This window comes from Molossus molossus, unplaced genomic scaffold, assembly GCF_014108415.1.
Source record: "Molossus molossus isolate mMolMol1 unplaced genomic scaffold, mMolMol1.p scaffold_m16_p_8, whole genome shotgun sequence".
Classification (NCBI taxonomy): Eukaryota; Metazoa; Chordata; class Mammalia; order Chiroptera; family Molossidae; genus Molossus; species Molossus molossus.
The window spans coordinates 3,089,257-3,117,009 of record NW_023425402.1 but is presented as its reverse complement, the minus strand read 5'-3'; the positions used below and the strand labels follow the sequence as shown (position 1 = coordinate 3,117,009).

The 27,753-nt window shown below is 56.1% G+C and overlaps 6 protein-coding genes across 16 annotated transcripts; 4 read left to right on the top strand and 2 right to left on the bottom strand.

Annotated features, from left to right (window-relative positions):
* The first annotated feature begins 568 nt into the window (after nt 1–568).
* On the top strand, nt 569–2,098 carry GPSM3 (G protein signaling modulator 3). Its single transcript, XM_036248589.1, has 5 exons — nt 569–726; nt 935–979; nt 1,192–1,291; nt 1,518–1,717; nt 1,931–2,098. Exons 2-5 carry the CDS (start codon nt 938–940, stop codon nt 2,066–2,068), a joined length of 480 nt encoding a protein of 159 aa, XP_036104482.1. The 5' UTR covers nt 569–726; nt 935–937; the 3' UTR covers nt 2,069–2,098.
* PBX2 (PBX homeobox 2) lies at nt 2,082–8,206 on the top strand. Of its 4 annotated transcripts, none has more exons than XM_036248588.1 (10): nt 2,082–2,258; nt 3,672–3,715; nt 4,558–4,631; nt 4,858–5,105; nt 5,203–5,393; nt 5,532–5,667; nt 5,770–5,923; nt 6,283–6,371; nt 6,494–6,580; nt 6,701–8,206. In XM_036248588.1, the coding sequence occupies exons 2-10, from the start codon at nt 3,675–3,677 to the stop codon at nt 6,791–6,793; spliced, it is 1,113 nt and encodes a 370-aa protein (XP_036104481.1). In that variant the 5' UTR covers nt 2,082–2,258; nt 3,672–3,674; the 3' UTR covers nt 6,794–8,206. The 4 variants fall into 4 exon arrangements, with proteins under 4 accessions (XP_036104481.1, XP_036104479.1, XP_036104480.1 ...); XM_036248586.1 differs by having other exon boundaries at nt 3,669–3,715; XM_036248587.1 differs by lacking the exon at nt 2,082–2,258 and adding an exon at nt 3,186–3,330.
* Nucleotides 8,207–8,780: 574 nt separating this feature from the next.
* Nucleotides 8,781–11,800, top strand: AGER (advanced glycosylation end-product specific receptor). The gene is made up of 11 exons (XM_036248425.1): nt 8,781–8,858; nt 9,036–9,142; nt 9,237–9,429; nt 9,605–9,669; nt 9,783–9,870; nt 9,963–10,145; nt 10,256–10,386; nt 10,576–10,717; nt 11,228–11,254; nt 11,371–11,497; nt 11,609–11,800. Exons 1-11 carry the CDS (start codon nt 8,807–8,809, stop codon nt 11,703–11,705), a joined length of 1,212 nt encoding a protein of 403 aa, XP_036104318.1. The 5' UTR covers nt 8,781–8,806; the 3' UTR covers nt 11,706–11,800.
* Nucleotides 11,801–12,030: 230 nt separating this feature from the next.
* On the bottom strand, nt 12,031–14,421 carry RNF5 (ring finger protein 5). 2 transcript variants are annotated; one of them, XM_036248510.1, is made up of 6 exons: nt 14,183–14,421; nt 13,268–13,286; nt 13,059–13,171; nt 12,901–12,955; nt 12,707–12,824; nt 12,031–12,605 (listed from the first exon to the last, which is right to left on the bottom strand). In XM_036248510.1, exons 1-6 carry the CDS (start codon nt 14,320–14,322, stop codon nt 12,508–12,510), a joined length of 543 nt encoding a protein of 180 aa, XP_036104403.1. In that variant the 5' UTR covers nt 14,323–14,421; the 3' UTR covers nt 12,031–12,507. The 2 variants fall into 2 exon arrangements, with proteins under 2 accessions (XP_036104403.1, XP_036104404.1); XM_036248511.1 differs by lacking the exon at nt 13,268–13,286 and having other exon boundaries at nt 14,183–14,272.
* Nucleotides 14,422–15,047: 626 nt separating this feature from the next.
* Nucleotides 15,048–24,404, top strand: AGPAT1 (1-acylglycerol-3-phosphate O-acyltransferase 1). Of its 6 annotated transcripts, none has more exons than XM_036248165.1 (7): nt 15,048–15,257; nt 21,275–21,483; nt 21,703–21,836; nt 22,108–22,283; nt 22,448–22,543; nt 22,660–22,732; nt 23,200–24,404. In XM_036248165.1, the coding sequence occupies exons 2-7, from the start codon at nt 21,284–21,286 to the stop codon at nt 23,382–23,384; spliced, it is 864 nt and encodes a 287-aa protein (XP_036104058.1). In that variant the 5' UTR covers nt 15,048–15,257; nt 21,275–21,283; the 3' UTR covers nt 23,385–24,404. The 6 variants fall into 6 exon arrangements, with proteins under 6 accessions (XP_036104058.1, XP_036104060.1, XP_036104061.1 ...); XM_036248167.1 differs by lacking the exon at nt 15,048–15,257 and adding an exon at nt 15,288–15,609; XM_036248168.1 differs by lacking the exon at nt 15,048–15,257 and adding an exon at nt 16,661–16,940 and having other exon boundaries at nt 23,200–24,403.
* EGFL8 (EGF like domain multiple 8) lies at nt 24,342–27,725 on the bottom strand. 2 transcript variants are annotated; one of them, XM_036248159.1, is made up of 8 exons: nt 26,263–27,725; nt 25,929–26,051; nt 25,720–25,832; nt 25,526–25,621; nt 25,274–25,444; nt 25,113–25,192; nt 24,877–25,030; nt 24,347–24,624 (listed from the first exon to the last, which is right to left on the bottom strand). In XM_036248159.1, exons 1-8 carry the CDS (start codon nt 26,427–26,429, stop codon nt 24,575–24,577), a joined length of 954 nt encoding a protein of 317 aa, XP_036104052.1. In that variant the 5' UTR covers nt 26,430–27,725; the 3' UTR covers nt 24,347–24,574. The 2 variants fall into 2 exon arrangements, with proteins under 2 accessions (XP_036104053.1, XP_036104052.1); XM_036248160.1 differs by lacking the exon at nt 26,263–27,725 and having other exon boundaries at nt 24,342–24,624; nt 25,720–25,852; nt 25,929–26,145.
* Nucleotides 27,726–27,753: the final 28 nt, after the last annotated feature.

Sequence of the window (27,753 nt, the reverse complement as noted above, 5' to 3'; positions counted from 1 at the left end):
TTTATTTGGACAAGACTGCAAGGCATTAAGTGGCAGAAACAGAGGTCTTCATCACATTTCCTGTTTGAAGTTGCTCAGCTGTAAACCCCCGTACTATGACAGGTTTCCATTTAGAGGTCCCAGCCAGCCTGATCAGCACAGATGGATCCAAGACTAAACCAGGGAGTTAGTCCTCTCCCTTTTTTGTTTCTATATCCCTCATTCATGACCAGAGGAAAGTTTTCCCTGACCCATGCCTCACATTTGGCGCATATCCTGTCCACTAAGTAGACCAAGCACCTAGAAGGCCAGGATAACTACCCAATATATTTATTGAACACTCACTGTGTGTGACCCAGTGCTAGGAGTATATGTATATGTTTAAGAGCCTGACATCCCTGGATCTGAGTCCTTTCCTCTGGAACCATGCCTGTCCCAGTCCCAATTAGGCTGGGAAGCAGGGGAGGGAAGATTCCTAAGTCTGGGTACATCTTAGGGAGAGAAGAGACCTGGGGGTGAGGGTTCTGAGGAGTGAAACCACTTCCTGTGCAGCTAGTTCCGGTGTTGACAGAGCTGAAGAGGAGGAGGGGATGGAGGGAACAGAGTGGCGGGGCTTGGGGGCTACTGAGGCTCTGGAGATGAGAAGGCCAAGAGTTCTTGCCCACCTTGAAACCCTTCCACTGCTGCGGAGGAGCTTTTCCCAGTCTCTGTGCTCCCCTGGGGAGAGAAGTGGAGCCAGCAGTTTGGGTGGGAAAAGAAAACTGGAGGAAGTTGACAGGGATGGGCGGGGCCCGTGGGGGGGCTGACCAGGAACCCAGCTTCCTGCTTAGTACCCAGACATCCAGCCCCCGGCTCACCCCCACCCCTTCCAGCCCCCACTCCCCTCAGGAACTCAGGGTTCCTGCCCTCCTCCAAATCTTAGTTACCCCTCCCCCCATCGGTTTCTCCCCTCCAGGGCATGGAGGCTGAGAGACCCCAGGAAGAAGAGGATGGTGAGCAGGTGAGCTGGCAGCGGAGGGGGAGGCTGACCCTGGGAGAAAGGGAGGTGAGAGGACTCGAGGCAGAGACCTAGTGACGGTAGTAGACTCAGGGACTTGGAAGGGCTTGGGCACACTGGGGGAGGAACAGAGACACAGAGAGAGGAAATGGGCTGCTGGCCTAGCCCCTGCCCACCGGGCCCCTGCTTGACTGGAATGGATGTCTTGGCATCAGGGCCCCCATCGGGATGGGCATGGCTGGCCCCCTGTAAACACCACCACTCGGCCTTGGCGATCTGCTCCTCCATCCCCTCCTCCAGGGACCCGCCACACAGGTACCACCCACCCAGGGAGCTCCCTGACCCTGGTGCCCACATCCTTCCTGATCCTCTTACCAGGGTCCACTCCATCATGGGTCCTTTCCCCACCTCCTTTGGACTCCCCATTGCACCTCCTTACCTCTGACCACCAGTCCCTAAGCACCTCACCTTGTCTGTCCTTGTCCCTGTCCCAGTCCCCCCACTCTACCAACTTCTCTGAGCCTTCCCTCTCCTCCCCCAGCCCTGGGACCCCGCTCGGCCTCCCTGCTCTCCCTGCAGACTGAGCTCCTTCTGGACCTGGTGGCTGAGGCCCAGTCCCGCCGCCTAGAGGAGCAGAGGGCCACCTTCCACAACCCCCAGAACTCCCCAAGCCTAGCCCCAGCCCCACCCCGGCCTCAGGAGGACAGAGAACAGCTCTATAGCACCATCCTCAGTCACCAGGTAAGACACCCCCCACCCTGCCCCTGAGGCAAGACCCAGGTCTCCTGATCTCTTGGCCTTGTTATTTTGGGAGTCCCTACCCCTCCTCCCCAGGCCCTAGTCTCCCATCCCCATCACAGGTGTCCTATATGCCCCTCACACCAGCCCTGGCTCTTTCAAGGCCTGCTCCTCGTAGAATCTCACCCACACCCTGCCATCCCTCCATTCCACCAGTGCCAGCGGATGGAAGCCCAGCGGTCCGAGCCTCCCCTACCCCCAGGGGGGCAGGAGCTCCTGGAGTTGCTGCTGAGAGTTCAGGGTGGGGGTCGAATGGAGGAACAAAGATCCAGGCCCCCCGCACACACCTGCTGAGACTTGAGCCCCCTACCAGCCCCTCTGCGCTCCTGAGGCTCAAGCTGGGCAGCCCACTGCATACCCTCAACCCTGCTTGGCAGGGGCACCAGAGACTGGACCCAGCAAATATCTCAGTATTCATCGCCCTCATTCTTGTTCCCTGAGAACTGGAGTGGGTGGAAGTCCTCAAATCCTGGGACTAGTCAAGGTAGGATGGTCATGGTCATTTAGTCCCTCCGAGTACCTACATGGCAATTTGAAGCAGTGAAAGGATCCAAGCGACCAAGGGACGCCCCGTCCCTCCTCTGATCTCAGGGAGTAGCTTGGAGTCTTGGTCCTGAGCTGTGGGCACACCCAGAGGTCAAGTCACTAGGCAGGATCTGAGGGCTCAGGCCTCCAACTCCCAAGAAAAGGCAAGTCTCCTAAGGTTATGACCTGAGGGACAGTTCCACCCTCCTTCCCAATAAGAAGAAAGAAGGGTGGGCACAGCACAGATAGACTATCCTCCCACCACACCACCAGCCCCTCTCAGCCCAGGACTAGGGGGCCTACCGGCTGTGAATGGACACTTAGCCCTGCCCACCGTCCCTCTCCACTGCTGCTCTGCGTGTCTGATGTTCTGGTTGTATGAATAAATGTAATTCCCCTCTGGAATGAAGACTGGTGTCTGGGGCTGCGGGCGGAGGGTAGGGCAGCGAGGGCAGAGGCTGCCTCTCTCCCCAGCCTGGCCCGAGGCCAGCTCCCCTCCCTGGCTGGTTAATTACTGTCTCATTAAGCAGCGGCTGGAGACCTCCCTAATTACCCCCCCCCGCCCCCTCTCCTGGTTTTAATTAAGTAGAACAGGGAGGGGAGTCATTAGGACGAGAAATGTGAAGTGAGCTGGTGTGAACCCAGGCATTCCAGCGGCCACAGCCCACAGCGCCCAGACCCCTGATCAGAAGCCGGCGGCCGCCGCCCGCCCAGCCGTCCCGGCGCCGGGGTCCGGCCCGGGCTCCCCGCGGCTCCCCGCGGGCCCGTCTCCTCCCGGCCCCTCCCCGCGTCTCAGTTCCGCGGCCTCCGCGCGTCTCTCCGCCTCCAGCTCCTCCCTCCTCTCCGCGCGTCTCCCCTCCTCTTCCTCCCGGCTCCCCTCCCCCAGCCTCCCTCCCGCTCCCCCTTCTCCCTCCTCCCTCCTCCCTCTCTCTCACACACACCCCCGCCTGGGCCTCCTCTCTCTCTCCGGCTCCATTTTCTCCGCCACCGGGGGCCGGGGTCTCCTGTGGGGGGCCCAGCCGGTACCCCAGGTCTCCCTTCAGGGCCGGGGTGAACCCCCGGGGGAGCCGGGAGGCGGGGAGACGGGCGGGGGTTGGGGCGGAGGGAGCAGCGGCCCCAGCGAGTTTGGGGGGGAAGTAACAAGGCGGGGGGAGGGGCGGAGCAGGGAGGGGGCCTCAGGGCCCCCCCCCCAACTATGGACGAGCGGCTGCTGGGGCCGCCCCCTCCAGGCGGGGGCAGGGGGGGCCTGGGATTGGTGGGTGGGGAGCCTGGGGGCCCTGGCGAGCCTCCCGGTGGTGGAGACCCCGGTGGGGGTAACGGGGGGGTCCCGGGAGGCCGAGGGAAGCAAGACATCGGGGACATTCTGCAGCAGATAATGACCATCACGGACCAGAGCCTGGATGAGGCCCAGGCCAAGTGAGTGCCCCCACCCCGGGACCCCACACAGACCCAGCAGAAGCCCCATTCACAAGATCTGAGTCTTCTGGGACGCCCCCCCCCCAACTTCAGGACCCTCTCCAGGATCCTACAGCTCAGCTCTCTTCTCTCCTTACTCCTGGGAACCCCGAGATAAGTGACCCCTCTCAAACCTTCCTTCACCCCCAGACCCTGAAACCTTAAAGAGGGGGAACCGCAGGTGGTCTTCTCCCCTTCTCCTAACCTCTCACTGACCCCCACACTCCCCAGGAACATCCTGCCATCTCCATAGCCCCCTTCTGGCTCCTCCCCTAACTCTCCACCGGCCCACCCCCTCCCTTGCGGACCTGAGGACCTCCACACCCCTCCCCAGAGTTCTACCACCCCTCTGCCATGGCCCAGCCTCCCAGGGTCCTCACCTGCCCTTCCCCCCTGCTCAATTCCAGGACCGTCCCTTTCACACACATCTCTACTGATCCCCCGACTTTAGCTTGGCACCCCTAACCCCTCTTTGGCACCTCAAACTCTGACTTTTCTCCCCATTCTCTATCTTTCTTCTTCCAAAATCTACCTAGTCATCCTGGTGTCTGCAGTCACCCCAGACTCCCTCTCTGCACCCTTCTAGACCATCTCCCACAGCCCCCAGCCTACCCACAGTGCCTTTAGGCTGCTGCCTCTCCCTTCTCTTCCCTCTGGCTGGAAGCCTAGCAGCTTCCCTATATCTCCATTCCAACCCAGCCCCACTTCCGGCCTTCCTTCTTGTTCCCAGGCTCCCTTCTCTCACCCTCATGGTCTCCCCCTGCCTGTTTCTGTAGCTAAACTTTTCTCTTCCTCCTCCCAAGGAAACACGCCCTAAACTGCCACCGAATGAAGCCTGCCCTCTTTAGTGTCCTGTGTGAAATCAAAGAGAAAACCGGTATGTGGGTGCCCCTGATACCTGAACTCATGGGATGGAACCCTGTTCACTATGCACTCGGGCCAAGAGGTTGACAATTTGGGACCCTGAGGAGAGTGGGTGTCCGGGAGGATGCCAGGGGGAACTAGGGAGGGAACCAAAGAAACGTGGGTCTCCAGGAGGCGTCCAGAGGGCTGAGAACTGGGTGTGGGGGTCCCCGGGTTCCTAAGTCCACTTGCCGACTTAGGCCTCAGCATTCGAAGCTCCCAGGAGGAGGAGCCTGTGGACCCCCAGCTGATGCGCTTGGACAACATGCTTCTGGCAGAAGGTGTGGCTGGGCCTGAGAAAGGGGGGGGCTCAGCCGCAGCAGCTGCAGCCGCTGCAGCTTCCGGGGGCGGTGTGTCCCCTGACAACTCCATCGAACACTCGGACTATCGCAGCAAACTTGCCCAGATTCGCCACATCTACCACTCGGAGCTGGAGAAGTACGAGCAGGTGAGGAGAGCAGGCTGCAGTGGGTGGGGGCAGATTCCTTGGGGGGAATCCCAAGGCCCAAGGGCTCCTCTTCACAGCCCACTGGCCCCTACTGCAGGCATGTAATGAATTCACAACCCACGTCATGAACCTGCTGAGGGAGCAGAGCCGCACGCGGCCTGTGGCGCCCAAGGAGATGGAGCGGATGGTGAGCATCATCCACCGGAAGTTCAGCGCCATCCAGATGCAGCTCAAGCAGAGCACCTGCGAGGCCGTCATGATTCTGCGCTCCCGCTTCCTGGATGCCAGGTGCGCTGGGCTCAGGTCACCCCCCTGGGCTGCTTCCCATTCTCCAACAGGAGACCCCTGCCACTGGGGCGCCCTCTGGAGCTGGGCAGCACGGATACCCCGCCCGCACAGCAGTGTCATCACCCTTCTCCCCTGTAGACGAAAACGCCGAAACTTCAGCAAACAGGCCACTGAGGTCCTCAATGAGTATTTCTATTCCCACCTGAGTAACCCGTATCCTAGTGAGGAGGCTAAGGAGGAACTGGCCAAGAAGTGTGGAATCACTGTCTCGCAGGTATTAGGAGCTTCCTTTCGAAAAGCTCTCTGATCCTTTTGACTGAGGCTCATAGAGGGAAAGGTTTCCAACTGACCCTCCTTTCTGCCCAACACCCCACAGGTCTCCAACTGGTTTGGCAACAAGCGAATTCGCTATAAGAAAAATATTGGAAAGTTCCAAGAAGAGGCAAACATCTATGCCGTCAAGACCGCCGTGTCAGTCACCCAGGGGGGCCACAGCCGTACCAGCTCCCCGACACCCCCTTCCTCCGCAGGTGGAGCCCTCTGCCACCCTGGCTGGATGTGTTGCACACTTCCTGCCTTTGTTCCCACTTCCCATCTAGGCAGGATCATAGAGTGGGGGCTTTTGGGATGAGACCAAGCTGAGATGGGGTGGGGATGTCAGGGGCAGAGGCCACTCCAGCCAACTTACAGTCTTGCCTTTCTTCCAGCAAGTGGCCAGGGGAGGCTCACAAACAACCTAGTCCTCAGTGTTGCAATGTGGATCCTTTGTGCACAGTAGCACACCCGCACAGCTAGTTCAGAGGGCTTTTTGGAAACAATTGTGTGTCTCCTGTCTGCTGGCACAGGCTGTTTTCATACACTTCCCTAATTCCTTGTCTGCTCCCCCAAGGCTCTGGCGGCTCTTTCAATCTCTCAGGATCCGGAGACATGTTTCTGGGGATGCCCGGGCTCAACGGAGATTCCTACTCTGCTTCCCAGGTCAGGTGGCCCATCTCCCCTTGAGTAGAGTTTGCCCAAACCTGGTTTCCCTCCCTCCAGGATACCAGATGTTTTTCTTTTAAGGTGTCTTATGGTGTCATACCTTCCTTTGCTGCCCATAGGTGGAATCACTCCGACACTCGATGGGGCCAGGGGGCTACGGGGATAACCTCGGGGGGGGCCAGATGTACGGCCCTCGAGAATCGAGGGTGAGTGGACCCCTGCAGCCCCTCTCCGCCGCACCGGGACAGGAGGGCCCTTTCCCTGGCAGTGTTATCTCCCACACTAGGTTTCAGAGCCCTGCCCCAGCTGTCTCTGTCTTTTCGCAGGCAAACGGTGGCTGGCAGGAGGCTGTGACCCCATCCTCAGTGACATCCCCAACAGAGGGACCAGGGAGCGTTCATTCTGACACTTCCAACTGATCTCACCCCTCAGGGCCACAGGGGTGGGGGCTCTCGAGGTGACTCTTGAAGAGGACAAAGGCATCCAGAGGACAAACCCCAGACACAGGAGAAGCACAAGACAGAGAAGGGCAAATGGGGTCATCCCTCCCCCAGCAGACTCAGTGCTGGGGTTGCTGACTACATGGCAAAGAGAATGGGGTCCCCTAAGGGGAAAGTGGGGTCTGTCTCCCCCTTTTTTCCTTTCAGTCTTTTTCTCCCCCTTTCTTACACAAAAACACACACCCAGATCCTATTTTTCATATCCTTTTCTCTCTCTCATATACATATACAACTATTCTGTTTCTCTCTCTCTCTCTCTCTCTCTCTCTCTCTCTCTCTGGTTTCACCGACTCTCCCTCCCCCACCCGTTATCTGCTCTGGGATCTATGGAGACGCCAGCTTTGCCCTATCAATCAGAGATGCCAAAAATGGGGACACAACTTCTGGACAGATGACCTGGGCCACACTCCCGTGCCTCCTGCCCCCTGCCCCTCCAGACGGCTTTATTACCTCATATGCAGCTCATCTTGAACCAATAGAATCGCTCGGTGGACGAGAGTGTCTGACTCAGATATCTACCTCGGAGGGAGTTTCTGCTACTTTAGGGAATTGTTGGCTGGGTTTTGGGGTTGAACTTTTTTTTTAGGAAAGAAAAAGAAACCCTGGGATCCCCCTGTATTCTTTGTTTTGTTGTTGGTTTTTAATTTTCAATTTAGTTTGGGGAAGTAGATGATTTTACATGTTGATTTCCTTTTTGGCTTAATTTTTTGCTTTTCATATTAGGGGTGATAGCCAAAGGGGTCATGATAAGAGAAAGGGGAACAAATAGAACTGGTGAAGAGTCCAGCTGGCTCCAGTCCTGTCCATCAGGAAGTACATTTAGCAGGGCACCACGCCTGCTCCCTAAAATCACTTAGGTATTCTCCTTGACTTATAAAATCCCAGGTGTTCTTTGCTTGTTCAGGCAGCTCCGTTGGGGGCTCACTGGCTGGCCTCCTCCCTCTTCCCACAACCCTTTGACAGGGCCAGACACAGTCATTTTGAGGAAATGCCACCTTCCCCTGTGACATGTCTTCAAGTCTTTCTTTTTTTTTAATTATTTGCAGGTTGGAGGGGAAGAATGGGGAGGGGGCCATTGCAAAATAAATATGGGTTGGGGTGCTTGTGTATGTATCTCCTTAAATTTCCCCAGAAATAAGTTTTTTCTTAGGTCCAAAATCATGAGGGTAGGGAGAGGAGGGAGGTTGCAAAGCCAGGTATGGGGAGAAGTAAAATCACCGCTGCCCCTTCCTTGGCCCTGAACCCCTTAAACATCAGGATTTCACAGACTGTCCCTCGGGGGAATCCCTCCAGTCAAAGGCCCAGGCAGGACTGAAGGCAGGTTGGGATTGTGATGGGTGGGGGGGCGGGAGGACGGGTGCGGGCAGTTCTCTCCTCACTTGTAAACTTGTAGTTTCACAGAAAAGAAAAAGCAGTTTTAAATAAAGAAATTTCTTTTTCCCCTGGGTTTAGTTGAGAATTATTTTCAAAAACAAGACATCCCAGGAAAAAAATACTTTTCATAAAACCCCAAAAGGGTTTCGCCTGAGTCCCCAGCCTTGTCCTTACCACCCAGGCCCCATGTCCCAGCCTTGCCTCTTTTCCATGGGAAACAGCATGGCCTGAACCCTGTTGCCTGGCAACCTTGCTCCAGTGGTCCACCTGGTAGCCCTCAGCAGACTGATGGTACAGGTTGGGGGGTCCTAAGGACATGACAGACCCTAGGAGATGCATTCCCAACCCCCATGGATGTGGCAGTGCCCAGGGGTGGGGTGATTATTGTTTCTCCTAGTATCTGAAGGACTCTTACCCGAAGAGTCATGAATTCCTAGCATTCCCTGTGCCAGGACAGGACGGGGAGATGGGGGCAGGGGAGAGGGTACAAGCCCCACCTAGGGCAGTGGCCACAGCAGTGAGAGGCAGACAGAGCCAGGAGCCTGGACAGGAGGCAGGATGGAAGCAGGGGCAATGGCTGGAGCCTGGGTGCTGGTCCTCAGTCTGTGGGGTGAGCCACTACCCACCCCCACCCCCTCCCACCTGTGGAAGGCACTCGGCCCTCTCCCGATTTCCCCAGAACTTTCCTGGAACCTGGGCACTTCTCTTCCCGTTCCTTGCCCACCCTGTGCTAGTTTTATCAGCCCCATATCCCTCCCGGCCCCTCCACCTTGGTGCTATCTCCCAGGAACAGCGGTAGGCTGTCAAAACCTCACAGCTCAGATCGGGAAGCCACTGGTGCTGAACTGTAAGGGTGCTCCCAGGAAACCACCCCAGCAGCTGGAATGGAAACTGGTAAGTGAAGCTCCTGCCGTGGCCTCCCTCCGCCCTGCCTCAGGAGTCCTTTCCCAGAGGACTGGCTGTTTAGGCCCCTCTCCTTGGTCCCCAGAACACAGGCCGAACAGAAGCCTGGAAGGTCCTGTCTCCCCAGGGAGACCCCTGGGGCAGTGTGGCTCGCGTCCTCCCCAACGGCTCCCTCCTCCTGCCGGCCATCGGGATCCCAGACGAGGGGACTTTCCGGTGCCGGGCAAGGAGCCGGAAAGGAAAGGAGATCGGATCCACCTACCGAGTCCGAGTCTACCGTAAGGGTGCCAGGGCCTTCCCCACGGCCGCCTCTCTTCAAGGAAACGCCCTCAGCCCCAGGCCTCCATTCCCTGGCCTTGGTGTGCAGGCCTCTGACTTAAGCTCCCCCATTCCCACACTGGGAGTGAAAATCTTCAAAGCCCCAGCTTTTGATTGGAATTTTCCCTCCTTCAGAGATTCCTGGAAAGCCAGAAATTGTTGATCCTGCCTCTGAACTCAAGGCTGGTGTCCCCAATAAGGTACTGGAAGAAAAGGGGAGTAGGAAGTGGTTCTGAACACGGGAGGGGTATAGCTGGGTACATGCACATGATGTCTCTTATTTTCAAAGATGATGAGGTCACTCTTTCCCCAGGTGGGGACATGTGTGTCTGAGGGGGGCTACCCTGCAGGGACTCTTAGCTGGCACTTAGACGGGAAACCCCTGATACCTGATGGCAAAGGTGAGTCCCACAGTTCCCACTCCTAGCTGCCTGTTTTCTGACCCCTCCCCCACACACCCTGGGATATCTTGCTTCTCCTTCCTCCACCATAGGAGTGTCTGTGAAAGAAGAGACCAGGAGACATCCTGAGACAGGGCTTTTCACACTCCAGTCAGAGCTGATGGTGACCCCAGCCCAGGGAGGAGCACCACACCCCACCTTCTCCTGTAGCTTCATCCCTGGCCTTCCCCGGCGCCGAGCCCTACGCACAGCCCCCATCCAGCTCAGTGTCCGGGGCGAGCACGGAGGTGGGGAGGGCTCCCAGCTCGGGTGAATACATTCTGACAGTATGGTATTGGGACCACACACAGGTGTGATTCAGCCTCATGCCCCTTCCCCTGCCCAGACCCTGTGCCTCTGGAGGAGGTCCAGTTGGTGGTGGAGCCAGAAGGTGGAGCAGTAGCCCTTGGTGGTACCGTGACCCTGACCTGTAAAGCCTCCACCCAGCCCCCTCCTCAAATCCACTGGATCAAGGATGTGAGTGACCTGGAGAGGAGCGGGGCGGTAGAGATACATAACTGGCAACTAGGAGGGCAGGGTTCATGGAGAGGCAGGCAAGGAGCTGGGGAGGAAGACAGGGTACCTGAGGATGTGGAGACAAAGACAGGAGTATGGGATGTATGGACAGGGATTATAATTGTCTCCTGTCGCCTTTCCCCCACCCAGGGAACACCCCTGCCCCTTCCCCCCAGCCCAGTGCTGCTCCTCCCTGAGGTGGGGCCTCAGGATCAAGGAACCTACAGCTGTGTGGCCACCCACCCCAGCCAGGGACCCCAGGAAAGCCGTGCTGTCAGCATCAGCATCATCGGTAAGGAGATCTCTCCCAAAACCCCAGGAACCCTGTGCAGGCTCCAGTTACCTACCCCATTCTGGCACTGTCCCCAAGAGCCACCCGCTCCACCCTCAGTGTACCCACACCCAGGCCTCAGCTGCCCCACCCAAACCTACCGAGAGCAGCCCAGCCTGTCCCCTCTCCACTCTGAACTAAAGAAAGGGGAGACTCGCCCTGGCCAGTTTGGCTCAGCAGTTAGAGCCTGTGGACCAGAGTCGCGGGTTTGATTCTGGTCAAGGACACGTACCTCGGTTGCGGTTCATCCCTGGCCCTGGTTGGGTTGTGCGGGAGGCAGCCAGTCGATGTGTCTCTCTCACATTGATGTTTCTCTCTCTCTCTCTCCCCCTCCCACTCTGTCTGAAGATAAATGGAAAAATATCCTCGGGTGAGGATTAAAAAAAAAAGGACTCCACTGGGGCTCCCACTAAATAGGCCTCTCCCAACCTAAAGCCTCCCTTTCTGACTTGCTCTGACTTTGTCTTCCAGAAACAGGCGAGGAGGGGCCAACTGCAGGTGAGGGGTTGGATAAGTTCAGAGAAGCAGACCCCAGTGTGACTGGGGAGATGGTCAACAAAAAAGGAGTGGTGAGTGGTGGGGCTGTGCCCTCAATCTTGCCCATTTCCCTACAGGCTCTGTGGGAGGGCCTGGGCTGGGAACTCTAGCCCTGGCCCTGGGGATCCTGGGAGGCCTGGGGGCAGCTGCCCTGCTCATTGGGGTCATTGTGTGGCAAAGGTGGCGACGCCAAGGAAAGGAGAGGTGAGTGGAGAAAGCTAGACACCTCAGACTTGGGGCTTCCAGGCAGCAAGGAGAGGTATGGGGGAAATGCAAGGACCCATGTGCAGAATTCTACCTTATCCTCCTCCCTAGGAAGGTCCCAGAAAACCAAGAGGAGGAGGAAGAGCGTGCAGAGCTGAATCAGTCGGAGGAGCCCGAGGCAGCCCAGAGCGGTGCAGGAGGGCCCTGAGGGGCCCCCAGCCACCCCGATCCCTCAGCTCCCTTTTATTTTCCCCACACAGTTTTGGCCCCAGACCAGTTCTCCTTTGTATAACCTCTACTTACTCCGCCAAGCTTTCTTCCACAACAAAAACCTCCCACAAATATGAGTAAACACCTGACATACCTTGCTCCCTGTGCTTGTGTGTGTGTGTGTGTGTGTGTGTGTGTGTGACGCCCTCACTGCCTGCAGCCCTGAGAGCTTCCCCACACCACACCAAACATCTACCCAAAATGGGCAGATGTTCCTGTCTGGGAAGAAAGCAGAGGAAGGACAAAGGAGTAGTGTTCCTATCAATACATTTCAATTTGTTTATTGAATTTGTAATAAAGAAGGTAGTGAGGGGAAGGGAGCATTTAGAGTCAGAACCCACATTAGACACTGGGGAGAGAAAAATTAAATTAAATCAACATGGGGAAAATTGGGAAGAGTCAGAGGGGGTCTTGCCCACCTTTCAACATCAAGAAATGTGGGGAAAGCACAGGATGAGGCAAGAGAACAAACAGACCTTCTCTGCAGTCCATCCTCCTCTCCGAGCTGGGAGGTATGCTGCTACCCAGGGGTGCCACTGAGTGAGCGCGCAGTTCAGAGGATGCTTCTCCCACCCTACGTGCAGGTGGCTCCTACCCACACCCTCCTGCAGAGTGGCCAGGGTTGGCCTTAGCCAACAGAAATGGAGGGGCTGGGGGGAGGATCCATGAGTAAGGAAGGGTCCACAGGGACCCCCAATACTGATTCTCCTCTAGCTGGAGGTGGGCAAAGGAGACATAATTCAAATACTGAGCAGCCAGAAAAAGAAGAAGATGGCGAGAAACAGGAAGAGGGAGTCCTGCCAGCTGGAGGCCGGGTGACCCTGTCCCAGATCCACACCTGCAGGAGAAAGGAAAGCTGTGGCAGAAGCATCCACTCCAGGGCTGGGGCAGGCAGGGGGGGATTCATGGGGCTCCGGGTAGGGGCTGAGGGGCTCCTACCTACACCCTGGCGGAATGGCTCATGGGTATTGAAGACGGTGGTGAAAAATCCGAAGGGAAAAGCACCAACACCAAATGAGAAATGAAAGCCCCCAGTATCACCAAATGGCTGGAATCCCTAAGGAGGTAGAGAAAGTCAGAGTGGGGCTGGGCAAGTCTTTAGCAAGGAAGGAACACAATCAGACAAGACTCACCCCTCTGCTCTCTGGAGCTGGTCGCTGGCCTTGGGGGCGGGGTGGAGTTTTCAATCTGAGGAAGAAGGGACATCAACAAGAGATGTGCTCTCCATTTCCACACTCCACTCCCAGGGAGAAAGTCTTCCACCTTCCCTTAGCACCCTCCTCTCTCTCACCTGGGATCCTGGGGCTTCTGGCTCCCTCGCCCATAAAGGGGGACAACCTTTTCTCTGCTGATCCCAGCTTTACACACTGGGCACTCTTGCCGCTCTGGCCGTGTCTCCAGCCACTGGGGGGAAAAATGAAGTGGTTTCCAGTACACAGCAGGGTCTTCCAGCTCCTCAGACCTCCCCCATTTCCCTCTTCATCTCCTCTGAGTACACACCTGATGAAGACAGGGCCAACTGGATGGGGGGAAAAAAAAGGTCAAACTAGCTACAGGAAAGAGAGGCAGACCCTACCCCAGGAGTCCCATCTCATCCCCAATTCCCAGATATTACCAGCTGTCCCTTTACACAGTGTCCACTCCCTCTACAATGCCAGCCAACTTGGCCTTCCTGCTTTTCTAATCTTATAAACACCTAAACCTTCATCCATCCTCAAAATGTTCAACCCTCTCCTCTCCCCCAAAACACACACACATTCTCATCCTCTCCCTTCTTTTGACTTAATTTTCAATTCTCTTCAACCACCCCTTTCCAGATCTTTCAGTCCCAGCCCCATCCTTGCTCACATTACTCTCAAACCAAACCCCCCCCTAACTAGCACCCTCCCCCACTACTCGTTTTCCTCTCTTCCAGACCCAATAAAATCCCTACTGCCATAATCCTTTAACCTTTCAAGACTGTCCCTCCACATGCCCTCATCCCCGGGACATACCATCCCCTGCCATACCTCACCTGAATGTGATCCCACAGTCCCTAGGTCTCCTCCACTCAACTAATGCCTCCCTCTCCTCTAAGGCTAACCGGTTTCCACCTGCATAGCTAAAATCTCTCACTTTTCTGGGATAAGGTGGTTCAAGTCTCACCTGTACAGATGTGCACCGTCCACCCTCCCGCCCCACTTTCTAACACACCATCCGCTCCAGCTCCTAGCTCCTATGACTCTCCTTTTCACAGGTCTCTTGTACAGACGCGACCCTCCCACCCACACACCCCGAAGACATATGCCTCCTCCCCTGGGCTCACCTATGGGAATGTGCCCTCCGATTATCCGCATGGTTGTGTGGTTCCCCCCGCCCCAGCCTCCCCCGTATGGAGGTGGGCCCCAGTCCTTTCGCCCCTTTCCCGATTCTCACCAGTACAGGTGGCCACACATACTGATCACAGCTTCCCGAGCAGTCTCCAGGCATATATTACATTCGAAGGTCGCGCCCGCCCCTCCCCGCTCGTAGTTTGGCCCTTCGGGGCCCCCATCCTCCTCCTCCGCTGCTGCCATGGCCGGTTCGGTTTCGCCCCCACGTACTCCTTAGTCCCCGCAAACACACATACACAAGCCCCAACAGACAAGAAACAGCCTCCCGCTCGCAATCGCTGAGGAGGCTTCAAGGTTTTTAAATCATGATTGGTCTGAGTGCCTGCCAATCACACAGAATTCAAAAGAAAGGATTGGTCCAGAGGTGGGAGGTTTGCGCGGTCCCGCCCTTGCACAACGACTATTGGCTTATACAGTCGCAGTCCCTATGCAATGCCACACATCCTGTAGCCGGGCCAGGGAAGGTTTTATTCGTCTGGGTAGCTGCCAGTCATATCCAAAGGCCAGAGTAATTGGTTCACGACTACACCGATCTCGGCCGTATACGCTCCTTTCTATCCTCCACTGCCTCTGTCTAAGAATGTCGGGATTCCTATTGGGCTTTGGACAGTAAGGCTCCAAAGCAATTGATTGGCTAGACTCGAAGAAAAATGGTGGTTAGGTAAAATGCGCGTGCTCAGCAGGCGGCGGGAAGGGGTGGACCAACCCTATGAGGGTTGAACTTTCTCTGGTCCCACCCTTCACCCCTAGCATGTCGTCATGGTGACTGCTCTACAATTGGCTGGGTTTGGGAGTTCAAAGGACTCGGCTCAGCCTCATCCGAGTCCTCCGGCTGTGGTATCTTTCGCCTGATTGGACCGTTTCTTTCGCCCCTAATTGGCCGAAATCGGAAAAGACAGCGAAGAGCTCAGGAAAGAGGGCAATACTAGGGTCGCAGGGTTCAAAATGGCTCCGGCCTCCTTCGGTGACGTAGAGAGAAAAACTTGGGTCCGCCCCTCCCTCTTACTGAAGAAGGAAGAACTGGGATTAGCCCGACGTTTGGATGGTGCGAGCATCGACCTGCGGCGCCGGTGTTAACCCGCCTCCCTCGCCGGACGGCTCCGCCCGCCCCTCTCTAGGTGATTTACACAGCAGAACGGCCCTGAAGGCCCACCCTTTTTTAAAGTGACCGGTAGAACAGAGGCGACCTCGACTCGGTTTTAAACCTTAGCAGTAGAAAACGCTTCGCCCTACCACTTTGTGAGTGGGTGCAGGAGGGGCAAGGCCCGCCCCTTTTTAAGGCGACCTGCGGTGAGCGGGGTTAGGCCCGCCCCTTCCTTCTTGCAAGATGCCCAGGAGAGCTGGGGTCTTCCTCCTGGGCTGGACCCTTGGGGCTTAGGCAAACTGCTTCAGAGCTTGGGCCTTTCGTCCGAGTTTGGGCCTTTGTTCTGCAGTCAGTGACCCTCCTTGTGGCCCAAGGAGCGGAACTAGGTAACACTTCTCCCACTGCCAGTGCTCGTACATCTTCCTCAGGGCGTGTAAGGTCTCGCACGGCGAAGGTGTGTCGGGGCGCGGCAGACCTGGGCTGAGGGCAGTTCAGCAACAACCTGATAAAAGCAGGGGAGGTGAGGGATCAGGAGTCAGCACAGGTTTGGAGAAAAGGTTATTGAGAAGAGGTGGAGACCAAGGGAGAAGCAGTGATAGAATGATCCTGGTAAAGGGGTAATGGGAATCCGGGGAGCACGGGCTCTAAACGGAGCTAGATACGTGGCTACAGAATTAAGGAGGCATGCTTGTCCCACAGGAATCAGCATTCTCACTTTTCCCTCCAAGAAAGCAACCCTGATGCCCAATTGTAAGAATAGATGCTCCCAGATTCTGTGTTGGGGAGAGGGGTTGTCAGCTTGGGTGAGTACGGGGACTGATAGGGAGGAACTAGGAAAAGTACTGAGGTTAAAGAACATGGAAAGAGGGGGGTAGGGAGAGGGCCTAAGTAGTCTTTCTCCTTAGAGGGGGGAGGAGGGAGTTGGACTGCTGGGAGGTAGTGAGGGGACAAAGGACAAAGAGACCAGAGTAGAGGGGACAAAGAGAGGTGAAGGATCCAGGGCTTGGCATCTAGTAGATGCTTGATAAGTATTTGGAATTGAATGGGGGACAAGAAAAGGGGTCTTAGAGAAGAGTTGGCGGGAATAAGCAGCAGATGTGGGAGTAGAGAAAGGAAGAAACCAAGAAAAAGTGACAAAAGGAGAGGTGATGAAGACTGAGAAGGAATGGGCTGAGAAAGGAATACAGCCTGTAGGGACACACAAGTCATGTTTGCTGAAAGGGAGTTTTATGGAGGAAAAAAAAAGATGCAGCTGCAGCCGGAGGACAGAGGCAGAGCCCAGCCCAGCAATCCTGTAGCGGAGGTAGCGAGAAGAGACTGGTTGATGCGGGGAAGAGATGCCTAGAAGCCTGGGAGGCGATTGGCAAAACAGGCCGCCCATCACCGCCCCTACTTCCTGACCAGCCCCGGAAACCAGCAGGCGTTGGGGAGGGGTGGGGGGCGGATAGCGGCGGCGGCGGCAGCGGCAGCCCCAGCCCTCAGACAGCAGGAAGGGAGGGAGGGAGTTGGGGGGACTACCCCCCACCATTCCCACCGCTATGGGCCCGTCCTCCCACTCTCACCTCCCCTCCATCGGCCGGGGCTAGGATACCCCCCAATTCTATCGCCCCCCTGGGCACCGACACCCCGAACGAGGCAGAGACAGCCACTCGCCACCACCGCTGCTGCAGCCTGGCTGGGGAGGGGGCCGGCCCCCCAGGCCCCCCTCCCCACTGAGGTGGGGGCAGGAAAGGGATGGGAGGAGGAGGAGGGAGGGTGCTGAAAGGGACCTGGAGGAGAGGGTGGGGGAGAGATTGGGTTTGGGAGGGCGGACTGGGGAGAGGGTTGCTGGGAAAAGGATGAGAGCCGACTAGAAAGAGGGTTTCTGGGGAAAGGAGAGGGGGCCTGAGGGCGAGGAAGGATGGAAGAGACCAGGGGGAGAATTGGAGACCCTGTGAGTTGTGGATGGGTGTGGACCGGGAATCCTGGAGAGGGAATTCCTGCACCTTCCCCAGTTCCTTTCCTTGCCCTTTGGCCCCACTTGACTCTTGGAAGGTTGTGGCTGGGAGAAGGTGGTTAATTGCCCTCCTTCCCCAGCAGAATTGGCTTCCTAGGAATGCCCTCAGACAGGTCTGCTTTCATCTAGGCACAGGGCCTCTTGTTTTTCAGTGGCCTTCTGCATGCTAGACCCTTACACCCAGGGCCTTGTGTGTTTTCTATGTTGAATCTCTGTACCTTTGACATAATGGCTTGTGTGCAGCTAGGTTGTCCTATGCTATCCATGGGCTGTGGGAAAATGGTGTGTTATTGTCCATCAGAATTGCCCGGTCTCATATATTAGGTCCATGTCTCACGTCGAGTCTTGACATGTTCAAGTTTGTGAATTTTCATATATGAATTTTCATATACGTATTGCATCTATTATTGGCTTCATGTTTCTTGCCCATGCTGTGTTTCTGCCTGTTTACTTTAGCATGTAGAGATTATTCATTGTTTTTGGGGGGGCACACATATCCTATCCATGGTCCTGCCATATGCAGTGGTCTTCATGCGTGGGAACCATGGCTTACCCAAGTAGCACACGCTCCTTTCATGATCGGCTTGGCCTCTTTGCTGCATGCTTTCCCAGTCAGGGCTCACTCCACACTGATGTGTGCTCCTTCACATGATACACATGACTTGTCCATAGCATGTGTGCTTACGGTCACACATACTGTTTATTTCTTAATTTTATTGGCAATATATTTTGGAAGCTATGTGCTCATCAACCCATTTGACACTCCACTGTGTTTATAAATCTTTTGATATTTCTGCTCCAGAGAGTATAACTGGGCCTCCGTCTCCCCGAAGAACCACGCTCAGGTGCCTTACCTCACTTACTTCTCTGGCCTGTGTCTCTTCCTGCACATTATCTCACCAGTAGCCATGTACAGACTGTGTCCATGGAGCTCAGTGTGTGCCACAGGGTCAGCCCTGCCGTGCACATGATCTGTCCCCCAACTCTGCACTGTTGGCATGTATTTGATGACAGCAGCATCTTTCCCCGTGGCATGTTAATTCCCATTCTCTATGTTTCTCTTGTGTGTACGATGGCATGTGCCATCTTGATTGTTGTCACTGCTTTCACTGTGGCCGTGTATTCAGAGTAGGTTACTGTTAGGCTTAGTGTGTTCACTGCCTTCTCAGTGACTTTCCTTTTCATAGCTAATAGCCCTCAAGAGGATACCTATCTTATTCATTCTTGGAACAGTCATCTCTGTCATTAATTTTGGTTGTGTGGGTATGTGTACAGTCTGATAATCTGTTCAGCAAATGTTGGAGCACCTTCTCTGCCCCTTCTTGTCCTGGGCATTGGGGATAAGACAGAGCCCGTTCTCAAGCTGTTTATAGACTAGAGAGGGAAACAAATACCAGTGAGCAGTTATACACAGTGGTGTCAAGATCAGTGGTTCTCAGACTTACCTGGAAGGCTTGTTAAAACAGATTAATGGGCCCAACACCCAGAATTTCTGATCCATGAGGTCTGAGGTAAGGTCCAAGAAGTTGCATTTCCACACTTTGAGAACCAGTGATTAAGATAACCCAGCCAGCGTGGCTCTGTGGATTGAGTATAGTCTCATGGACTGAGGGGTCCCAGGTTTGATTCCCGTTCAGGGTACATGCCTGGGTTGCAGGCTCAATCTCCTGTGGGGGGCATGCAGGAGGCAGCTGATCGATGTTTCTCTCTCATATCAATGTTTCTATCTCTCTATCGCTTCCTCTCTCTCAAAAATCAATAAAAATGTTTTTTTAAAAGAAGATAAAAGTGTAATGAAAAGTTAGGCCTGGGGGGTTCAAGAAGACCTCCAAAATGTGACACTTAGCTGAGTGAGGCAGGTGAAGAGGTGGAAGGGCATTCCAGCCAAAAGGAACAGCATGTTCATGGCACAGAAGCATGAAAGATCATGGTGTGTCTGAGGAACTGAAGAATTATCTGTGTAGTAAAAGGTGTTTGTGGACATGTGGCCAAAGACGTAAGCAGAAATCAGCTTGTCACGAAGGGCCTTTAGGCAATACAGGGAAATGCCCATATTTGTGTTACCAAAAAATCTCTGGTTGCCATGTGGAAGAGGGATTGGAGGGGAAGAGTTTGGAGCCTGTCGCACAGGGCCCAGAGATGTGCTGGTCGGAGCCTGCAGGGGCAGTGGGTTTAGAGGTGGCAGAGTCGCCCCTTTCCTCTGTTGCCTGTTACCTTCACTCTTGGCAGTGGGCTTAGTTTGAGCATAGCTCTTCCTGTCATTGGAAAGGAGTGTCTTTGGCCTTCGTAGTATTTGCCTGAACACCGTCTTTTGTGAACTGTGACTCTGCCCCCGGCAGTGGGGCAGCAGAGTGGAGGAAGAAGGAAGAGCTTAAGGCAGGTTCTGGGCACCTGCCCATCTTCCTCCTGAGCTCTTTCCTCTTGCAAGGCAGGTGGCGTGATGCCCCTTTTACTTACCCTTGTACCTGCCCGAGCGAACTGCCTCCAGTGTCACTGGAAGGGAGGGAAGGAGTGCTGGGATTCATATGCTGTCTGGAGGCAGGATCAACGTCACTCCTGGTACGCCATGGCTTTGTCAGGAGGCTGCCTGGGGGGGGGGGGGTCTCCAGGTATGCATTTCTGATCCTTCCTGTCACCGGGTGCGATTATAAACGTGTGTGTTTGTGTGAACTGGTTGGTCTTTGTGTGTTTGCCTTAATGACAGAGCCTTTATTCTTTCCAGTCAGCCCTTGAGAACGTCTGTGGTTTTCATGACTTTCACTGTACGGGTTGTGTGCACCTGAGTGACATGCCTATAGGCAGCAGGGGACGAGTGGCCAGGGGCACAAGTTGCTTAGGTTGAAGCTAGGAAGTGCCTCTTGGGAGGCATGTAGCACCTCAGTCAGGTGAGTTATTTCACCTCTCGGGGCCTGTTCCCTAGAAAGTGCAAATGTGGTTTAACACAGCGTACAGTGTATAGACCGGCTCTGTCTAACACAAATGTAACGCAAGCCACATACGTAGTTTTTAGATTTTTGGTAGCTGCATTGAAGAAGGTAGAAAGTAACAGAGTAAAATTAATTTTAGTGTACTCTCTTGAATACAAAAATTTGTGATTTCAAACCTTTTTTTTGTATATCAATTTTGTATATCGATATAAAAGGTTATTAATGGAATATTTTGCATTCTGTTTTTATTCAAAGTTTTTCAGATCTGATGTGCATTTCACATCTCCAGCATAGCTCAGTTCGGGTTAGGCCACATTTCTTTTTTTTTTATCCTCTTCCGAGGACATCTTTCCATTTTTTGTACAGACAGAGTGGGAGGGAGAGAGAGGAGTAGAGAGAGAGAGAGGGAAACATCGATGTGAAAGGGACACATCGAGTGGCTGCCACCCGCACGACCAACCAGGGCCGGGGACAAACTGCAACCGAGGTACGTGCCCTTAGCGGGAACCGAACCCGGGTCTCTCCGGACCGCAGGCGACGCTCCAACCGCTGAGCCAAACCGGCCAGGGCAGGTTAGGCCACATTTCAAGAGCTCAGTCCTGCGTGTGGCTGGGGCTGCTGCGTTAGACCCAGCAGGACTCTTATAAGACCCTGACCGAGGTACTTTTCATTATCCTTTTTTTTAATCCTCACCTGAGGACATTTCTCCATTTTTTGTTCAGATAGAGTGGGAGGAAGAGAGAGGAAGAGAAACATTGATGTGAAAGGGACACATCAAGTGGTTGCCACCTGCACGACCCAATCAGAGCCGGGGACAAACTACAACCGAGGTACGTGCCCTTAGCGGGAATCGAACCTGGGTTTTTCTGGACCACAGGTCGGTGCTCTAACCGCTGAGCCAAACTGGCCAGGGCTCATTGTCCTTTTTTTATCATGCATCTGTGACTTGTGAATATACATGTCTCATGTCTTGTGCATCTGAAGATATCTGGAGCCTTCAGAGAGGGGTGGGAGACCAGTCCCGAGCTCCCCACTGCCTCCATCCTATTTTTCCTGCCTTCTGTGCCTCATCCGCCGCCCCCCACCCCCCAAAATCAGGCCTGCTGTCCCTCACCCCAATCCCTGCAGGTAACCAGAATGGAGCTGTGGCCAGGGGCATGGACGGTGCTGCTGCTGCTCTTCCTGCTGCTGCTCTTCCTGCTGCCCACCCTGTGGTTCTGCAGCCCCAGTGCCAAGTACTTCTTCAAGATGGCCTTCTACAACGGCTGGATCCTCTTTCTGGCTGTGCTCGCCATCCCTGTGTGTGCTGTGCGCGGACGCAACGTCGAGAACATGAAGTAAGGGCCAAGGGGTGTTGGGTGATGAGGGAAGCTAAGAGTCGAAAGCGAGAAGTGGTGGGGAGGGCATGGGTGTGCAGGAGAGACTGAAAGAGTCCAGGGACAGGAAGTGGAGAGGACTGCAGAGATGTCCAGAAAGAGGGTAGGGAAGAAGGGAGCTGAGGCATGCAGGCGGACGTCACTGGACCCCTCTGGAATCGCTTGCTGTGCCACCCTTAGGATCTTGCGTCTGATGCTGCTTCACATCAAATATCTGTATGGGATCCGAGTGGAGGTGCGAGGGGCTCACCACTTCCCTCCCTCGCAGCCCTACGTCGTCGTCTCCAACCATCAGAGCTCCCTTGACCTGCTTGGTGAGACCCTCATAGAGCACACCTCCCCCAGCCAGGCCCTTCCTCCTGGAACCTTCCCTGAATCTCTTGGAGGTGCTCGACTCCCTCTTGACTCAGACATGGCCTTCTTTCCTTCATAAGCAGGGTGGTAGGCCTTTAATCCCTCTACTTAGGTCTTCCCCGGCTCTGTCCCCCCCTTCCTTTATATCCAGGCCCTAGTAGTGTGGGTGATGACCTGGGTGAGGTGGGCCACCTCCACCCTCATGCTACCCCACCCTGACCTCTGCCCCAGGGATGATGGAGGTACTGCCTGGTCGATGTGTGCCCATTGCCAAGAGGGAGCTACTATGGGCCGGCTCTGCCGGGCTGGCCTGCTGGCTGGCTGGAGTCATCTTCATCGACCGGAAGCGCACTGGGGATGCCATCAGTGTCATGTCTGAGGTTGCCCAGACCCTGCTCACCCAGGATGTGAGTAACCCTGGGGACATGGAGGCGGGGAGTAATGGAGTTGAGCAGTTGTAAATAAACTAATATGCAGGGCCAAGGGACCTCAGAAGTCCCATTACAGCATCATAACCATTTTGTGACTCCTCCATTCATGTGTGTCTTCCTTGACCCTCTTTCTTCCCCAGGTGCGGGTCTGGGTTTTTCCTGAGGGCACAAGAAACCACAACGGCTCCATGCTGCCCTTCAAACGTGGCGCCTTCCACCTTGCAGTGCAGGCCCAGGTGATTACTGCTCCCCTTCTGCTGCTGAGCCCCAGCCCCCACCATCCCTTCCTCTCTGGCATGTCATGGGGGCCTCAGAAGGGAGCCAGGGGCTCATCACTTTTCCCTTTCCCCAGGTACCCATTGTCCCCATTGTCATGTCCTCCTATCAAGACTTCTACTGCAAAAAGGAGCGCCGCTTCACTTCCGGTGAGGGTTCTGAACGGAGCTGGAGGTGGGGGGCCAGAAGGGTCATGGCAGAGGCTAGAGGGATGTCCCTATAGGGCAGGATCAGTCTGTGTCAGAGCTGTGACACAGTATTTATTAAGCACCCACCATACCCTGATAGATAGTAACAGTTGGTCCCTCCAAGAGAGGCCATTACTGTCTAGCAGGGAGATAAGGCCTGTGTGTGCAGAGCTGTGACACTCAGCGATTAACACTGAGCCTAGACTGTGGGGCTGGAGGGGGCCGTGTCTGGTCTGGGCTTTGAGGAAGGCTTGGTGCAGGAGGGCCTTGCAGGAGGCACCTGGCAGGCAGAGGGGCAGTTGCCCAGGGTCGGCGGAAGAGCACTGACAGGTTGAGGAGGGGAGTAGCAGGAGAGCTCAGAAACTGGGCCCAGCCTGTGGGCAGAGGCCTGGGTAGACAGGCCCTGATTGTGCTCACCCCTCTTCCAGGGCGATGTCAGGTCCGGGTGCTGCCCCCAGTGCCCACAGAAGGGCTGGCACCAGATGACGTCCCAGCTCTGGCCGACAGAGTCCGGCACTCCATGCTCACCATTTTCCGAGAAATCTCCACTGATGGCAGGGGTGGGGGTGACTATCTGAAGAAGCCTGGAGGAGTGGGCGAGGCCCGGCTCTGAGCCCCTCTCCCGTTGACCCCCACCTTCCTCCACACACCTGCCAGCCCAGTGGGTTCTGAAGCAGGACCAAGCCCTCTTCCTCGTTTACTCTCTCCCCACTCGGTCTCCTCTTTGGAATCTCCAGCTTCCAAAGTGAATGTCTCTGCCCCTTCCCAGCTCCCCTCATGGACTCTTCTTGCCTCGGTGCAGTCTCCACCCTGACCTTCACCCACCTCTTGTGCCATCGAGTCTGTGGGACCGTTGCCTCCCCCTCATCTCCAGTGTCTCAGCCTACACTTGAGTGGAAGCACTCCATCCTGTCCCCCGGGGACCTTCTTCCTTTGTGGTCTTCTCTCCCTCTCCGCCCTACATTGGCCAGTGGACTCATCCATTCTGTGGAACAATTCCCCACCTCCACCCCCAGGTCCATGGATTCACTGGACTCATCCGTTTGTGAGGAGGACCCCTCATGCTGTGCCTGGAAGCTTACGCCTGGAACACTCCTCCCAGGCTCCTCCTGGGAGTACTCAGCACCTCACCCTCCCTCCGCGGAGCCTCCTGTCACAGAGGCTGGGCTCTCCTCACTCAGAGGTCTCATTCCAGCCCATGCCCAGGTGCCCTGGACTGAGCACACATCTGAATGCCAGTTTGGTCTTCACATTTCTGCTTCCCCTGCCCGGTGCCCTGCCCCACCCATCCCGCTGCAGCCCTGCTGTACCACTCTGACGAGACAAGGGCAAGAGGCCGTAGCGGTGCCGCTCGCACTGCTCCTTGGGGGCTAGGGGAGAGCACTGAACTCTGGCTGGGGGGTGGGAGGGCTTTTAATTTATTACTCTTTTTTTTAAGGTTTCCCTCTGAGCCAGTTTTCATTTCCTCCCATGGCATTAGCCACCCCCTGCCTCCCATCCCAGACCTGTGTCCACAACAGGAGGGGCTGGGAGCAAAAGGAGAGGGTGGGACTCAGTTTTTCGTGGTTGGTTTTTATTAATTATCTGGATGACAGCAAAGAACCGAGAATAAAGATTGCGAGAGATCTGTGTGTGTGAGGAGCTGAAGCAGCAGTCCCCATGCCCCAGGCGATCTGCCCCAGCTGGAAGACACTGCTCCTGAGTGGAGAAAGCCTTAGCTGCAGCCCCCCAGCTGGAGGGTCCCGAAGGACCAGTGGGGTCCAGTTTCCATGTAAATGAGGGCAGAGGTTCTGCAGGGGCTCCTCACTGCCGCCGATTGAGCCTCGGACCCAGGCTGTTGTCCTCACAGGAGCCTGGTTAATGACAAAGAGAAGGCAGACCGGCTGGCTGTGGACTGCCTCCAGCCCGGAGTGGACGTGAGGACTGGTCACAATAAGGAGTGACCACAGGTTGGGCTGGTGCCAGAAGAAAGGGGGTGAAGTGCAGATGTCTGGGAAAGGTATGGGGAGAGAGTGTTGGGGAAGGGTTCTGGGAAAAGGCTGAATTGAGAAAGGCGAGGGCAGTTGGGGAATAGGGTCCCAGCAGAGAGGGGCATAAGAACTCACAGGCGCCTAGCCTCTCCTCCAGCAGTAGCACCTGGTCGCTGAGAGACTCTATCCTGTCGCCCCGGCCCCACAGCTCTGCCACTTGTTCCGGCTGCAGGTCTTCAGGTGGCATGGGCAGCAGCGCCCGCACCCAGGCCCCGGCCTGCCCAGCCCACTACAAAGTAGGAGACACCCCAGGGTGTTGTGGATGGGGCGCGCCCTGCTGGGCAGGCTCGGCCCCAGGCGCCCAGGCTCACCTGCTCCAGCCGCTCCAGGCGCCCTCGCAACTCACGAATCTCCCACCTCAGGGTGCGCTCATCCTGTTCCGCTTCCCGAACTGGGACAAAGGAGAGTGACCACCTCCCGCCCGGGCCCTGCCGCCAGCCCGGCCCTCCCGGCGGCCGCACTCGCCACTCACCTGCCACGCTAAGGATGCTGGCACTAGTTGGAGGCTCAGGGGACCCCTCTGCGCAGGTGCGTCCGTCCAGGCCCAGCACCAGGCCGTCGGGGCAGCCACAGACGAAGCTGCCTGCGGTGTTTAGGCAGTGGTGCGAGCAGAGGGTGACGCCAGTCCTACATTCATCCACGTCTAGTTACCGGAAAGAGGGGGGCTCAGGGGCGGGGCGGGGCGGGCGCCCGGGTGGGCAGGGAGGGCCACGAGCCGACTCACCCACATGACAGTGCTTCCCACCCCAGCCGGGGGCGCACTCGCACTGGTCAGGGCGATGGCAGACGCCTCCGTTCAGACAGGGTTTAGCGCAGACGGCTGGGGACGCAGGAAAGGCCGTTTGGAACGGCCCGCGGGCTCCCTAACCCACCCCCCACCCCCGCACCTCCCTGAGGCCCAAGGACAGCCTGCCTCACCTTCATCACAGGTAAGCGCCCCTGGATGCCGCTTCTTCCAGCCCTGGCAGCACACGGCCTGCGTCTGCCGCACCTCCCTCCTCACCTCCCGCCACGCCACGCGGTATGTGGTCCTGGAACATAGTGCCCGGCTCTGGACCCTGACATAAGAGTCAGGGTTCTGGGGTTCCTCTTGAAAGACCCCGGAATCCAAGCTCCTGGTCCCTCACCTGTAGGTGCTGCAGACGCGCCTTCCAGAGCACAGGGTCAGGTAGGGCTTGTACACCGGCTGGCTGTAGGACTCGTTGTAACGGAGCGGGACCACCAGTGTCTGCTTGGAGCAGACCCCATGACTGCACCCGTGCGGGAGAAGGCGGGAGACACTGAGTGGGCCAGGCCCTGGGGAGCCTGAAGTCCTGCATCCCTCTAGGTTCACTGAGGCCCAGCCCTCCCTTCAGGTGACAGCCTTACCCCCATTCTAAACTTCTTTGTTCGCCACCTGTGAAGCCCCACCCCCAGGTGGTTTTCGGAAGATCTCGCCCAGCCCCACCCCTCTGTCGTCACCTCTCTTTGAGGGATCCACCCTTGGACCCTTCGCCTGACTTCAGTAGGAGGAGGAATGAGAGTCCGCCTAAGAGAGTGCACAGCTCAGCCCTGGACCCCATGATTCTCGACTCCAGACTTTGGGCTGCAGGCAAGAAGATGTTAATGATGGCCCTTCCCTCCCCCATTAACTTCAGCTCCAGCCCCACCAGAGCAGCCTGCTGGTACCCCTACGGGTAATGGGATATTCATCTGTACACACTTGCACTAGTCACCAGGATTGCCAACACATGTGGGCATGCAGTGGTCCATGCAGCACCACACAGACTCACACCCTAACACCCTCCTCCCTCCCCTCATGACCCTTCAATCTCTAACATGCCCTCTTCCACCTTACTCCTACTTTCAAAACCTCAGGTCTTCATCACTACACCTTCTCCCTCCTTGCACAAAAACCCACACCTGGAAACTCCACACCTTAAAACACATTCCTGCTACCCTCGCACACCCGTGTCATGCCTTCACATACACCCTTCACCCAAGCAACCATCCCACACGCACTCTAAGGCTCTGAATGACCCCAACTTTCCCCACTGACATTCTCTGCCCACTTGCCTTTCCTTCTCTCCCGAGACGTCAGGCCCACCAGCCGCAGCAGCAGCAGCTCAGACTGGTGGGCAGGCTGGGCTGCTCAGAGAGGAGGGGCTGGGCCACAGAGCCCTCCCATTCCTGCCCCCTCCCACAGGCCTCCCACAGCTCCAGCGTAGTCTGCTCAGTGGGGTCCAAGACCCACTACTTTCACCCCACCCCAGCAAAGGGCCCTCTAGAAGTATCTTCACAACTTTCTGAGGCCCCTTATTTCTTGACAACCCCCCCAAATCAGCAGAGGCTACTGGCTATATAATACTACCAGTACCCTTGGCCCTAGACTACCCCTTAAACCCAACACAGACTAGGGGAGAGGTGGGGGGGCTGGGAGAGAGCTAGCTAGCAGAGAACAAAGCAGGGTCAGGTCATGGGAGAAGAGGCAAGATCAGCTGAGGAAAGAGAGGCAGGGAAGTCACCACAGACAGACAGGGGCAACCCAGGGCACTATGGGGAAAACTGACCCCATTTCTTGATGGCATTTGTTAGGGCCTGGGTGGGGGCACAGTTGAGTCAGCCACCGCCCCCTATGCCAGAGTAGACAGGGCCCTATTGTCTCTACCAAAATTCCTTCTTTCAAGGAAGAGGAGGCTCATTGTCCAGCCCCTCACCCAGCTCTGGCCTATGAAGGTTGAAAAGGGGCTCAACAATGCTCACCCTGACCCTTATCCCCCTGGTCTAGCCTGGGGGTGGCAGGGACATTCCATCCATGAAGCTGGGGCACAAGCCACTGAAGCTCTGGGCTCAGGCCCCCAATCTTAGGCTGGGACAGGAAGAGAATTGTCCTCAGCAGGAAAGAACCCAGAGAGAATCAGGAACCTACACAGAATGGGCATTGAGAGAGCGGAAACACCAAGGGGGTCCCAC